The 13265-nt window shown below is 41.3% G+C and overlaps 2 protein-coding genes across 5 annotated transcripts in view; one reads left to right on the forward strand and one right to left on the reverse strand.

The window, feature by feature from the left end:
• Positions 1-3626, forward strand: part of LOC106976171 (testis expressed protein 56) — a 25515-nt gene extending 21889 nt beyond the window's left edge. Inside the window, exon 5 of the mRNA XM_053223088.1 lies at positions 3397-3626. The gene's annotated coding sequence lies outside the window, so the exon portion shown is untranslated. The remainder of the gene's footprint in view (positions 1-3396) is intronic.
• The window catches only part of ECI2 (enoyl-CoA delta isomerase 2), a 19151-nt gene extending 10285 nt beyond the window's left edge, over positions 1-8866 (reverse strand). Inside the window, exons 1-5 of one of the 4 annotated variants that reach the window (XM_015073581.3) lie at positions 8742-8866; positions 6220-6370; positions 4047-4145; positions 3626-3814; positions 1739-1808 (exon numbers count right to left, since the gene is read on the reverse strand). In XM_015073581.3, coding sequence (XP_014929067.2) covers positions 1739-1808; positions 3626-3814; positions 4047-4145; positions 6220-6370; positions 8742-8797 — 565 coding nt within the window. In that variant the 5' untranslated portion in view covers positions 8798-8866. Of the gene's footprint in view, positions 1-1738; positions 1809-3625; positions 3815-4046; positions 4146-6219; positions 6371-6727; positions 6787-7489; positions 7512-8080; positions 8262-8741 lie in introns of those variants that run through there. The other 3 variants (XM_053223084.1, XM_053223086.1, XM_053223085.1) reach the window with 3 other exon arrangements.
• Positions 8867-13265: the final 4399 nt, after the last annotated feature.

Below are 13265 nucleotides of genomic sequence, written 5' to 3' on the forward strand. Positions count from 1 at the left end.
AGTAAGTTATGGAATCCAAAAAATGTAATACTCTGTGGCCCTGAAAGGAAACACTGAGATGTGTAGGTTGCTAACAAAACAGTTTTTCAGGATGTGTTAAGGTAGGTAGGTGGATAGAGTATGTGTGTATACTGTGTTTCTGGTTGTTTTTAAAAACATGAAGAGAAACACACACACACACACACACGTATATACATAGTTTCTAAAAGGCATGAAGAAAAATCAAATTTTTCTAGGGAGCAGGACTGGGGTTCCAAGAATTGAGATTTAGTTTTGTTATGTTGCGTTTTCATATTCTTTAGATTAAAAACAAAACAAAAACCATGTGCTTATGTTAAACTATTATAAAAAATATACATAAAACATCCTTCTCCTGTATCAAACCAATGTCACTTCTAGACTGTTTTTGTTCCCTTCGTTCTCCAAAATCACCTAGGTAGATGTGTGAACTGCCAGGACGATCTTCAGCTCTTCCCTTCCTCTGACCCTCTAATCAGCTATGAGATTTCTCTCTCCTGACCTCTTTTCTTACAAAGAGCTGTGTGATATCTCTATATTATTTATTTTACAAACTTTAACAAAAAATAAAAGAAAGCAGAATCACTTCTGTTTCTGCTAATGCCAACAAACAGTAACAGCTACCATCTACCACATTCCTGCTGTGTGCAATGCCCTTACCTGCATGATCTCATGTCACCATCACGACCCTTCAATGGGGTCAGTAAAACACTGTCTTCTCCATTCCAGAAGCAAAGGTCACCCACAGGTAGGTGAGGAATGAAGCCAGGATTTAAATGTAAGTTGACCTGAGTCCTGAGCCTTAGCCCCCTACACACACGTGGTGTCCCTTCCAAATCCAACTTCTATTTTCTATGTTCTCATCAGTCCAGGTTCATGGGCATCCCTGATATTTTTCAGTGATTATCATAGAACTGATATAATTTTCACTGTTTAAAAATTGTTAGTTTTTTAATTGTATCTTAAATATTTTCTATATTGTTGGTCTTTACAATTATAATTGTTAGTGCTTATGCAATAAACAGTCCAGTGGATATTCTAGAATTTGCTTTATTATTCTATTATGGCAACATATTTAGAATGTTTTAACATTTTTGCAATTGCAAGAAATGCTGCAAAATACCTTTCTTGCCTCAAGCCTTTAACCTTTTCTTGGATAATTTCCTTAAAATAAACTTCTACAAAGTGGGATTCCCATGCTAAACAATTTATATATTGCCAAAATGCCCTTTCCCTTTGCTATTTACACTTTTTACAGCCGTTTTCACTGCTGCCAGCAAGACATTAAAGTCATTTATTCTACCATAACCTTGTCAAAGTAGGGTATAACTAAAAATTTTGCTAATTAAGGAAGTACAAAATGGTATCTCATCATTTTGATCTGTATCTGTGATTATTAATGAGGCTGCATTTTTCCTTGGTATCTAATACCTGGTCTTTATCATATAAACTGTTTATTCATTCTATTCACCAATTTCTCTAGGAGATCTTAGTACTTCTCTTACCAGTCTGTATCTCCTTTTTACATGATAAAGATACCAATCTTGTGCCTATTGTGTTTTTTATATATTAAAGAATTAGAGTATCTCAGTACTGGAAAAGACCTTAGAGCTATTTACTCAGTTTCCTATCTGGTAGAAAATCCACCCCCCCCCCCCCCCCCCCCACCAAATAGAAATTTAATTATTAAGAAATCCAAGAATCCAAGAGAATGTCTTACCTGTTAGAACAGTTATGGCAGAGTCATCCTTGCTGGCAGCTTTAAGTGCAAGCATGATTTCATTATACATCTATGTGAAAGGGGGAGACGAGGAAAAGAAAAGAACTTTGAAAATAATAACTGCCACCTGGTGGATTGACTAAAAGTCAGTCTGCAAGCCTGCTCTCTGCAAAGTGCCTTCTGTTTATGTTGGTTGTATTTACATAATCAAAAAGGCAGTTGGATACACTTGAAAGGATTCTCATTCTTTTTACAACTACTCCGTGTGTATAATGGTACCATGTGCTATGGTGGACACTGGGGGATTTGTCCACTTTTTCCCAAAGTAAGCAAGACACATTTCTTGAGCTTTTGGAATTAATGCTGGTGGGGGGGGGGGGGGGAGGGAGGGAGGGGTCCAGGAAGCTCTACAATGGGTGGAGGGTACAATGCAGCTGGAAGCTCAGAGGAAGCACTGATGCATCTGGCATGGGTGGGAGGGGAGGTGGCCATAGAGTTTCATGAAGCGGTTTTTCAGCTAGGACCTCAAAAAAGAGCCCAAGTGTCCCAGGCAGTCTGAAAAGCGTTAATGAGTGTTAAAGGCTGGGATTTCAGGACACTGTAATGGTAACCAAAGACAACAGGACAGTATTTCAAATCAGCAACATCTCTGAAAACCTCAGATGTGTAGTTGTTATAGCTTTTAATGCACTGGTGCCATTTCTACCTCAGATGGGACATCACTGTGGGTGGGAGAAAATGATGAAGAGGGCTGATATTTATGCACACGCAGACACTGAAAAAAAAGATACTTTACAAAATTTATGAGTAAAAGTGAAATCATATTCATTGAGGGAGGAAATGAAGAAGTAATACCAATATTATTACAGTTATGATGACATAGCATGATGGGGTAACTGGCAAGAGCTGGGATTATGAGATGGATCTATTAGGTTTTCAATTTAGGTTTTCCAGCTTATTTGAGCAAATTACTACTTAACCTAATTATTTTATTGTTAGGTAATAATAGCAGTAGGCTCTGTATGGGAACTAAAGAAACCTCTGTGTGGAAAGTGCTGACACTGTGAAGAGTACCTGCTATTCGCTATAATCATCACCAGAATTATACAGAATTGAGTGAAGGGCAAGGGAAATAAAGTTTTGAGAATCAAATGTTTTACTAATTGGATGGCACATACCCAACCTCATTGAATTTTTATTTAAGACTATTTTAAAGTTAGTGTGCTCTTTCTGCTATAAAGCATATGATAAACCCAATAAAGGTTATAGATAGTCCTCTCAAATTTTAATTGTAGTTCAGCACAAAGCATCTAATTAATTCCCTATAATTTTTTCAAGTGGAAGGGGTGGAAATGGTTATTTTTATTATCATTCTAGTTCAATGAAAGATTCAAAGATCAAAGTTGCTCTTATAAAGCAGCTCATTTTAAGCAGAGCTGGGTTATGCTATATTTAAGAGGAAGGCCTTATTTCCTTTCTCCCTCTACTTGTACAAAATAAAGCCCCATGCAACTAGAATAGTACTCCCTCTCAAGTCTAAGTGACAGGAACAAAGTCTGGGGATGGTCTATCCTGACCTTAGAGAGAATCTCTATGCACATTCACTTATATCAATATATACTTCATTTATGTTAATTTATTTGTGCTTCCATCGTTAGGAAAGTTGCAGTGCTTTTTGGACATGCAGAACCTACCCGAAGCCAACAAGTTCTAAATAATGAATGCCCAACTTGGTTGTGTGAAGTAGCAGCCACCATTACTCATCTTACTACACCAAATCAAACGAGAGATCACAAAAATAGGAATGATGCTGAAACACTATAGCTTTTGAGTGAAATAGGGGAAGAACAGAAAAGCAGAACAAACTCTCACGGCAGGTCACGTTACCTGAGTTGTAATTGCATTCTTTTTGGCTGGCCGGTTCATCATGATCTTTGTGATGCTGTCTTCAGAGGTTACCACCAGGGTTTCATATCCTCGTTGTTTCCTGTCTGCTTCAGGCTTCACTTGGCTGGAGGAGTCAGAAGAAGAACTCAAACCAGACACCAGATCCACATAGTTCTGCCTCGCAGTTTCCTGAAGAGAAGATGACAAATAACTTTGGCCCATGGTCAATGAGTAAGCATTTTGAGAAACTTATAATGCTAAGAAACAGCACCTTCCAATGAAGAAAGAATAGAGGTTCTGACTCAACAGAACACATCAAGATCTCACAGGTTCCATCTGCAATGGCTTAATAATGAGAAGCACCCAACTTCCTTCAGGAGTATAGCAAATAAAATAATTGCAAAGTAGCAAGTAAATTTACCTTGGGCAGACTGCCAAGGGCATTCCATGCATCCCATTTGGCCTTATTGATCAAGTCGAACACCCCTGGTTTGGGTGTATTACAAGGTCCTTCAGTGGCCTGTGAAAAGCAGAGAGGCAATTATCAAATGTCCATGCAAACTGGAGTGTTAAATATTTAAGATCCATAGAATGCACAACTAGCATGAATGTGCCTTCCACTCCCAAATACTTTCGGAAGGTATATAAATTCATCTGAATATTCTCCTTGCCCTCCCTTTGACGCTATTACTAAAAATACACAACAGAAAAAATACTGGAGAGAGAAAATATGCCATGAGCTATTAACCCCTAAAATAGGTTATAAATGCCTGCATGTGAAAATAATGCAAGGTAAGGGTTCTGGGAAAGTACTTTTTTAAAAATTCCAGTAGTCCATTAGTTTTATACTGATGATCACATTTTTCACACACACTCAAAACATTCAAGCAAATTATCTTCAAACGTGACTAGCCAAACCTACAGCATATTCTGAAACCCCACTCAGAGGTACAAAAACATACCACTCATTCAGTGGTGGATTTTTGCTAACTAGAGTTGTGCCTAGGGTAGCAGGGATGGGGGGCTGTCAGAGCCACTCGCCCTTTGGAAGCTGAACTGAAGGGCATGCAAGTAGGAAGCATAAAAACAACTAAATTTTACTTGAGAACAGGTGGAGTGTTTTAAGATGAATAAAATATCCCAAGCAACTGCTTTCCACTTAATTAGCCACATTTAAAAACTTTAAATTCCATAATTAGCCAAAAGAGGAAAGAAGAGGCTTCGAAAAACAAAGGCAGTAAAAGAGTCTGAGACTTTCCCAAGACAGAGAGACTAGAGTCACCCTGCAAGGGGTGGATACCTGAGAAGCTGGAGGCAACACACTTCACAAGCCTCCTTCCCCATACCCACCATGGAGTTAGGATAGCAACACTTCTCCCACAACACGTGTCTGACTACACACGTGGAGTACTGCTCACCAGGGAGGCTCACTCAAGACTCAGTGTTCAAAATTTTCATTTGGGGCTCCATCACATGGGTATGGTTGACTAAGTAACCAGAAGCCCCCACTCTAAATCACATTGTTAGACTCTCCAGGCAGGCAAAGATACTCTGTACCAGGCATGGTATCTCAAGGGCTGAGGGATTACCTCCCAGAAATCAAGGGCAAAGGCTACACCTCTTTCTGAGCTAAGTCAAATTCTTCACTATACACACCCATATGAAAGTAAGGGAGGCTCATACCAATCACAGGAAGAGGAAAATAGATCACACCCAGGAGCTCAGATGAGCTGACTTCTCAAGGTAGTCTTTAGACATCACAACTTAAAAATTGAAGTTTAAAATTTTTGTTATAAAAATTTTCAAACAGGGGCGCCTAGGTGGCTCAGCCGGTTAGGCAGTGGACTCTTGGTTTCGGCTCAGGTCATGATCTTAGGGTCATGAGTTTGAGCCATACATCAGGCTCTGCACTCAACAGTGTGGAGCCTGCTTCAAATCCTTGGTCTTCCTCTGTCTGCCCCCCACCCCCACCCTGCGCACATGCACGCACTCTCTAAATAAACATTAAAAAAAATAAAACATACACTAAAGTACAATATTCTAATGAATTCCCAATACTCAACCTAACTCAATAACTAGCATTTTTTGGTCATACTTGCTTTGTCCATCCTTTTCTTTCCCTTTTTTTTTTTGCCCATTTTAGTGATTCCCAAACACATACTACTTCACTCCTACATACTTAGCGTGCATTCCTAAAACACATCAACATTTTATTATATAGCCATGATGCCCTTAGTAATAACTCCCAGGTATCACCCAATATTCTATCCATATTCAAATTTCCCCAGTAGTCTCAAACCCCCCCCCCCCCACCCCCCGCCGTGGATATTTTCTCAGCCAGATGAGGTCAACACCTTTGGTTGTCATCTTTTTTAAGTCTCTCTTACTCTGGAGTGATCCTGAGGGGTTACTTTTTGCCTTAACAGTACTGCAAAGACCAGTAATATACAAAAACTCTCATGTATACAGGTTTGAGAGGCAAGGCAGCAACCTCAAAAACATGAGAAACAGATTTTAGTAAAACACACAGCGTATCTATTTGAGAGCCATCTGCTCAAAACGTCTCTAAATGATATGAGACCTCAGGCAGTTACCTGCTTATACAGCGCATAGAGTTTTAGCTTCACTTCATTTCCTGGATCCTTCAAGAGTTTCACCTGACTCAGTGCACTTTCAAAGTCCTTCTGACTGGCTCTCATTGCTGTTTTACTCACGTGCAGCTGAAGTGCTGGGACCTGCAGGAAACTACAAACAGGCACACTGATTTCTAATTGTTCCCAACTGTTACATACCAAAATGCTATATTTCTCCTTAAACATGTTCCCTATACCTGCCCTATACAAGTTGGTTGCAAATGGTTAGTGGTGTAGGGGCCAAGGGCAGGCAGCCCTGAGATGGGCCACTTTGGCATGAACAATATTTTGAGTAAAAAGCAAGCAAAAGCCAGCAGATGTAGGAAAATCTCTCTGCCTCCCCACCAACTGCCTTAGTTTACACTGGAAAGAAGAGCGGTTGGAGGAAGAAAGCCACTAACAGAGATTCCTCTTTATCTAACAAACTTTACCTAACAGGACCACCTTTGTTTTGCCAACATTCTCTCACCTTCCTGCTACTGGTCTTCTTCCCCTTTGTATCCTCAAACCCATACCCCTTCTCCTTAGCTCAGAATGGAAGCTTCAAGATATAAGTCATACAAGCCTCATGCTGCCTATTTTTGGAAATTCATGTCATGTATTCCCCATATGTATGAAACTAAATTTGGTTTTCTGTGAATCTGTCGTATGTCCATTTGATTCTTGGTCCAGCTAGAAAGATCTTGAAGGGCAAAATAAATTTCTTCTTCCCTAACAGTAATTTCTAAAAATCAATACAGAGACTAACTGTAGTCATCTTCAAGTAAACGAAAAGGAAGCTACAATACAGCAATGCATTTGTAGCAATTCAAATTAAATACTGTTAAGAAGAGCTAGAACCTGAACTGCCACAAAATTTTGCCACTGGCAAGAAGTAAATGAAAGGCATGCAAAATGAAAGTAATCAGGAGACTGAGTCAGAACAGGTCAAGTGAACAGAACCTGGTCTTTTGCACCCTGTGCACCAGAAACCCTGTCTGCCCTTACTGATTAACAAAGTATAAACTACTACAAGGTCAATTCTTCCTATTCAGTAAAATGTGTGTCTCAGATGAAAGGAGGGGAGAATGAGCTAAAATACAAGAAATGTTCAAAAAGACAAATGAGCTGTTGCTGGCATCCAAAGAGCCAGCCACTTCTTAGTGAAGTAAGGGACCCACCTAGGGGAAATCTAACTGATGTGGATGCTAGTCTGTGAAACTGGGCTGAACAGGTGTAACTAAATACTCACCCCAGGAAGTTTAAGGAGCCAGCTAGAAGCAGAGCAGAAACAGCAAGCACAAACAGGTAAGTTTTTAGCAGGCAGAGGGGAGGAGAAAATTTCAGTGCACAGTATTAAGGCAACAAGCAAAAAAACAAACAAACAAAAAGGGTGTTCACAATGATGACTGTGGCATATAAAGTTCAAGTTAATGGGATCAAAGATTAAAACACAATTATTAATGGAGCCCAAACCTAGTATCACTTCTTCTGCAATAACACAACTTTCAAAGAGTATAATGAACACTATGTTCAAACCCTTAAATATTAGTAATTCAATAAGTCTTCAACAATTTTTATATTAAATAATTGAATTAGTTTCTTTCCAACATGGGGGAAAAAACTGCATCCTACGTGAATCTGGCACCCGTCAAGTTCCAAACAAAATGAAAGGAAAACAAAATGTCCATTAGAAGGCCTAAATAAATGTGCAAGTGTTCACAAAATATAGTACACATTTATTTTAAGCTAAAGTTAAAAAAAATTACAAAACACTACCATTTAATATACAGAATCAGGAAAATCGTTAACTCTTATCACATTAAGGCAACCACCACATTACCGGCGTTTCTGGTTTTTTACGCATAGCGTCCTTTTTCTGTGTGCCATTTAAGATTTTTTTTTAAGTAAACTCTCCCCCCAAGATGGGGCTCAAATCCACAACCCGCGGTCAAGAGTCACGTGCTTTACCGCCTGCATAGCGGGCGCACCCCCCTCCTTTTTTAGTTTTTACATAGTTTGTGTACCCCGCCATTTAACATTATTCTCCAAGTGTTCTCCAAGAAGAGAATAGTTGATAAGGGTTTGCGTTTCTACAGCGTTCAGCAGAAAAGCCAAGCGTGCTTAGATGTTCGACCTCATTTTAGCAAACTACGTTTGTAACCCAGAAGCAGCCAGGGTGGCGGCGTACAGGTCGGAGATTTGAGTGCTACGCACTCCTGCAGGGAGTGTGGCCCGAGGCGCGCGCTGAGCAGAGTCGCAGCTTAGGCCCCGCGGCTTCCACCCCGACTCTTTCGCGCCCAGCTGAGGAAGAGGGCGCGCGTTTCAGGATACTTGCTGGCACTGTGTTCCTGAAAAACCATAAAAGCATAGCCCTGTTGCTCTCAGGACAAGTTAAGAGAGAGGGCACCTCCCACAGGCGGCGACTCCCCCGGGACGGCGGCGTCTCCCCCGGGACGGCGGCGTCGCAAGGGCGACCCTGGACGCCCTGGCTCAGCACTTACCTCCTCAGCACATGAGGGTACCAGCGCCGGACGACTCTCCCAGATGCGCCAGCCATGGCTACCCCGAGGGTACGGGCGTGAACGGAATGCTAGGACCAATCAGGGACGGGGGCGGGGCCCGCGCGCTGGGGGAACGATGCGCGGGGGCGGGCCCGGGGCGGGGAAGAGGCGGGGACCCGATAGGTCAAAGCGGGCGAGACGGCGTGTGGGGCGGGGCCAACGCGCGGGGAGGCGGGGCGGGGCTGGAAGTGAGTGGGGGAGGTACAGCGCCCGAAGGTTCTGCGGGGTCTTGGGGAGATGCGGGGAGGCGGGCGGAGGCGGAGGAGGGAGAGGGGAGTTGGGGCGCTGGGGCAACGGCTGGCGGGAAGCCGACAAATGGAGCGGGAGACTCAGGCTGTCCGAGCTCCAGGAGGTGCGTTAGGAGGTGCGAAGGTGTAATGGGTACACTGGAACTCTGCCAAAGTTTGGGCTACCTACTAGAGGGCCCGAGGAGGGGTGGTCGCTTCCCTCTACCGCCCAGCTACCTAGGATGGGCCGTGCGTTAAGGAAGGAAAATAATGAGGGTGTGTTTTAAAAAAAAAAAAAACAACACGCCTTATTTACTGCAAAAGATGAAAGGTTTACAGACCTGGTAGAGCACCTGGGCATCAGAAGTTGCTGACTATTTTAAACCCATCTTTTCACATCAGTAACTGGATAGTTGTTAGTTTTGCCGAAGCGTTTAACAAAGTATTTTCTTTGGGAAAGATTTTTTTTTTTAATGTTTATTTATTTTGAGAGAGAGCACACAAGCAAGGAGGGGCAGAGAGAGAGAGAATGAGAATGAGAATCCCAAGCAGGCTCTACACTGTCAGCAGAGAGCCCTATTCAGGGCTTGAACCCACTAATCATGAGATCATGACCTGAGCCGAAATCAAGAGGCGATTAACTGACTGTGCCACCCGGGTGCGGCTTTGGGAAAGAATTCTTAAGAATTGAAAGGACCTTTGGCAGTCAGCTCCTCCAGTCACAGGAGGACAACAAAACTCACTGTTTTAAATGGGGTTAAAAAGAAAACCACAGGTCCAGAATGGAGTCACTTATGTTAAGGGCCCAGAGTCAGCAAACTAAGACTTAATAAATTAACCTGATTGCAGTTTCATACACTGCCCCTCCTACTTTGTAACTGTCAATAGGGAATTTCCTGATCAACAGTAGGAAATTTACTGCTGACTTCTGTTCCTATTAGGAGGTTGACCTTGCCTAAAATGATGCATTGTTTGCTAATCATTGCCTTCTTTCTGCTCCCTCTCTGCCTTTTCTACAGCTCAACAGCATGCCTGATTCATGAATCATTTCATAAAGCCAGTTAGCTCTTCAAATTTACTGTTTAAATTTTTATTTATAGTGCTCAAGGTGTAACATCCAAGTAGGCCTGGATTACCTATATATAGTGAGACAGGGTAGTTGTAATTCTTTCTGTAATCACACAAGAAAAATGGTGTTTCCCCATTTTGCTGTTGTGGAAATTGAGGTCAAGAAAGAGTAATTAGGTGGCATGCCCAAAGACCTGTGACTTGGAAGTGATTAGAATGTTTCAACTCAAAGCCCAGAGTTGAAGTCCCAAGTAATTTTATTATTCCACGCTGATGGTCCTTTAGTATTTGTGCCTCATCAGGCAGATATGGGTAGTAGTTCAGCTGGGAGCAAGACTGAAGGCCAGGTAGAACAATTTGGACTTCTCCTAAAACTTCAGACAGTACAAAGTTATGGTTGGTAGGCTGAGCTGTTTCTCAAAGGCATTGGTCCTGTCATGGACTGAGTTAAGTGACCCTCTTAGGCAGTGAAAATACACTAGTTGGAAATTGCAAAAATACTGGGAGATTCTCTGGACTCCAGAAGATGAAACACTTCTCCGAAATATTAGTATTTTGAAAAAGTCCTTTAGTGGTGAACATATTTGGATTATGCCTCCTGTATTTCAACAGAAAAGCGGGATGTGGGAAATTATCCTTGCCAAAGTATAATTTTAAAAATATAGAGGGAGCATTGGTGAGAGGCTTACTTAACTCATTAATTAGGGAACTAACAGGATGGTAAGAAAGAATTTGAAAGGCTGGTTTATATCATTACTATAAAAAAGAATGCTAGAGTAGACAATACAAAGTTGGTTAATGTCTTACAGAGCAATAAAACCATAAACTCTGGAGTGTATTTTTTTTTACTGTTATTCAGATAGTTTGCATCTCCACTGGTTGTATTTACTAAAGACCACTATATGCCAGTGAATGAGTGAGGGGAGATAATTGAGAAAATAGACATTCCTGACATCTTGGATCCACCTTTGGTCTATCAAATTGTTACCAGAAGTTCAGGCCATGCCATTTAAACATGGTTATGATGGCCTTGTGGGTAAAAAGACCAGTTCTCAGCTAAAGGGAACAACTGTGAGTTGGTTAGAAGCTCCACCTGAGGGTGAGGACCATTGTATACACGCTAAGCTGTTTGGATTTTGTGTTGAGAGCTTTGGAGAGCCACTGAAGATATCACTGGTATGTCTGGTTATCAGTTCTTAGTGCAATAATACACTCCCTCTATATCCTCAGGGTGTAATGAGTCTAGATAAGAGTAAGCAATGCAGAAGCCCAGTCAAGACCTCACAAAGTTCTAATCTCTAGTATATGATCAGGTTCCCCTGGTGCTTCTGAAGGCCTTGGAAGGGGAATGTCCTATCTGATTGGATCCCATTTTAGAGTATTGATTGCAGGGGGGAAAGGTCTGCCTGGAAGGGAATTTGATGCTGTTCTGTGTACGGAGAATCCCAGACTCCCCTGGAGGTCACAGGTGCCCACTGTCTTCTGCTGTAATGACGCTTAGGAGCCAGGATGCCCACTTCACACTGTTGTGCTCAGTGGTAGGAAATTTTTATCTTAAAAATATTTACTTTTTTTTTAATATTTACTTTTTTAGAATCGCAGAGTAACATCTACCAATTGTGTGTCTTCTGTCAGTCATAATGATTATTTTTATTTCTGATTTTCAAAACATCAGATACTGTTATGACATACAAGAATTCTGTCCCATTCAGTCATGATGAGCTATTTGGGAACTATTGTCCAATTAACAGTGCATGCTAGGAGCCTGGAAGCATCTTGGAATCTCTCTGTCTCACTGACACCTCACTTTTATCAGTTTCTACGTCCTAGTGACTCTGACTTCTAAATATTTCTTCACTTCTTTCCTTTTCCCCTCTACCACTGTCTTAACAGACCGTCATGGTGTGTGACTACTGGTTTTTGGATTATCATTAGTTACGTTACCCTAATAGCCACTTACCAGTTTTGCTGACTTCAGCCCCACATCTGCAGCCCATTGTCTATCTGCTTCCTAACTGGTTTCCCTAAATTGTAAACCTGACGCTACACTCATAATTCTCCCCAATCTCTCCCCATAATTGAAAATCTTCTGGTGGGTCCCCATTGTCTTCTGAAAAAATTCAAACTTCTTAGTCTAACCTAAAGGCCCTCAAGATTTGGCCCTTGCCTACCAGTTTAGTTTATCTCTCACCGACCCTATATTTGAATCTTCCATTGCAGATGAACTTGGGATGCTCTGTTTCTCTGAGTCTTCATATTCTCATCTTATCCAGAAAGTCTCCTCTGACCTCCCCCCGCCATCAGGTATATTTCTTTCTTGTGAGCTCCTATAATCCCCCCTGTCTTCTCTTTCTCATAGCATCTGTGTCACTGTATATGTCTGGTTAGTGATCTGTCTCCTCACTCACCCACAGGCACACACTGAGAATTCCACACTTACAGTAAACCCCAGGCCCCACCTCCTAACACACTGCTTGACACAAAATAGACTGTAAATGTGTATTGAATGATGGGCTATTGAAAATGTCTATCTAGGCCATATTTTTCCATGTTTGATAATAAGCTATGAGTAAATTGCTACGTTTTTATGAAGTTTCAGAAGGAATTAACATCAATGTTTTTGTGCTTTGAACTATTTCTTTTTCAGCTAGTGGTAGTTTAAGGAGAGGGAAGTTAACTGTTGCCAGTTTCCTGTGTTAAAACAAACTAGGGGCACCTGGGTGGCTCAGTCATTTGAGCGTCCAACTCTTGACTCTTGATTTCAGCTCAGGTTATGATTACAGGGTTGCTGGATCAAGCCCCACATGGGTGCTCTGAGCTAAGCATGGAGCCTGCTTAAGATTCTCCGCCCCCCCTTGCTCCTCTCCCCTCCTCATTCTCTCTCTCTCTCTAAAATAAAAATAAACAAAACTAGAAAAAGTGGGATTAAGGAAACTATGGTATTTAAATCTATAAATTTCTGGATGTGGTAATATATTATCTTCAATTAGTCATTAAAGATTATTAGTCCATGTTCTGTACTCCATATCAAAGCTATTTCTTGGCTTGAGTTCTATAGCATTGCTTGAGACCAGTTAAACCTATGCTGCTATTATGTTTTCTTTACTAAATCTTTTTTTCTATGTAGGCTTTGTATCATCTTTCTAAACTGTCTTATACATGATTAAAA

This window comes from Acinonyx jubatus, chromosome B2 (genome assembly GCF_027475565.1).
Source record: "Acinonyx jubatus isolate Ajub_Pintada_27869175 chromosome B2, VMU_Ajub_asm_v1.0, whole genome shotgun sequence".
NCBI classification, from domain to species: Eukaryota; Metazoa; Chordata; class Mammalia; order Carnivora; family Felidae; genus Acinonyx; species Acinonyx jubatus.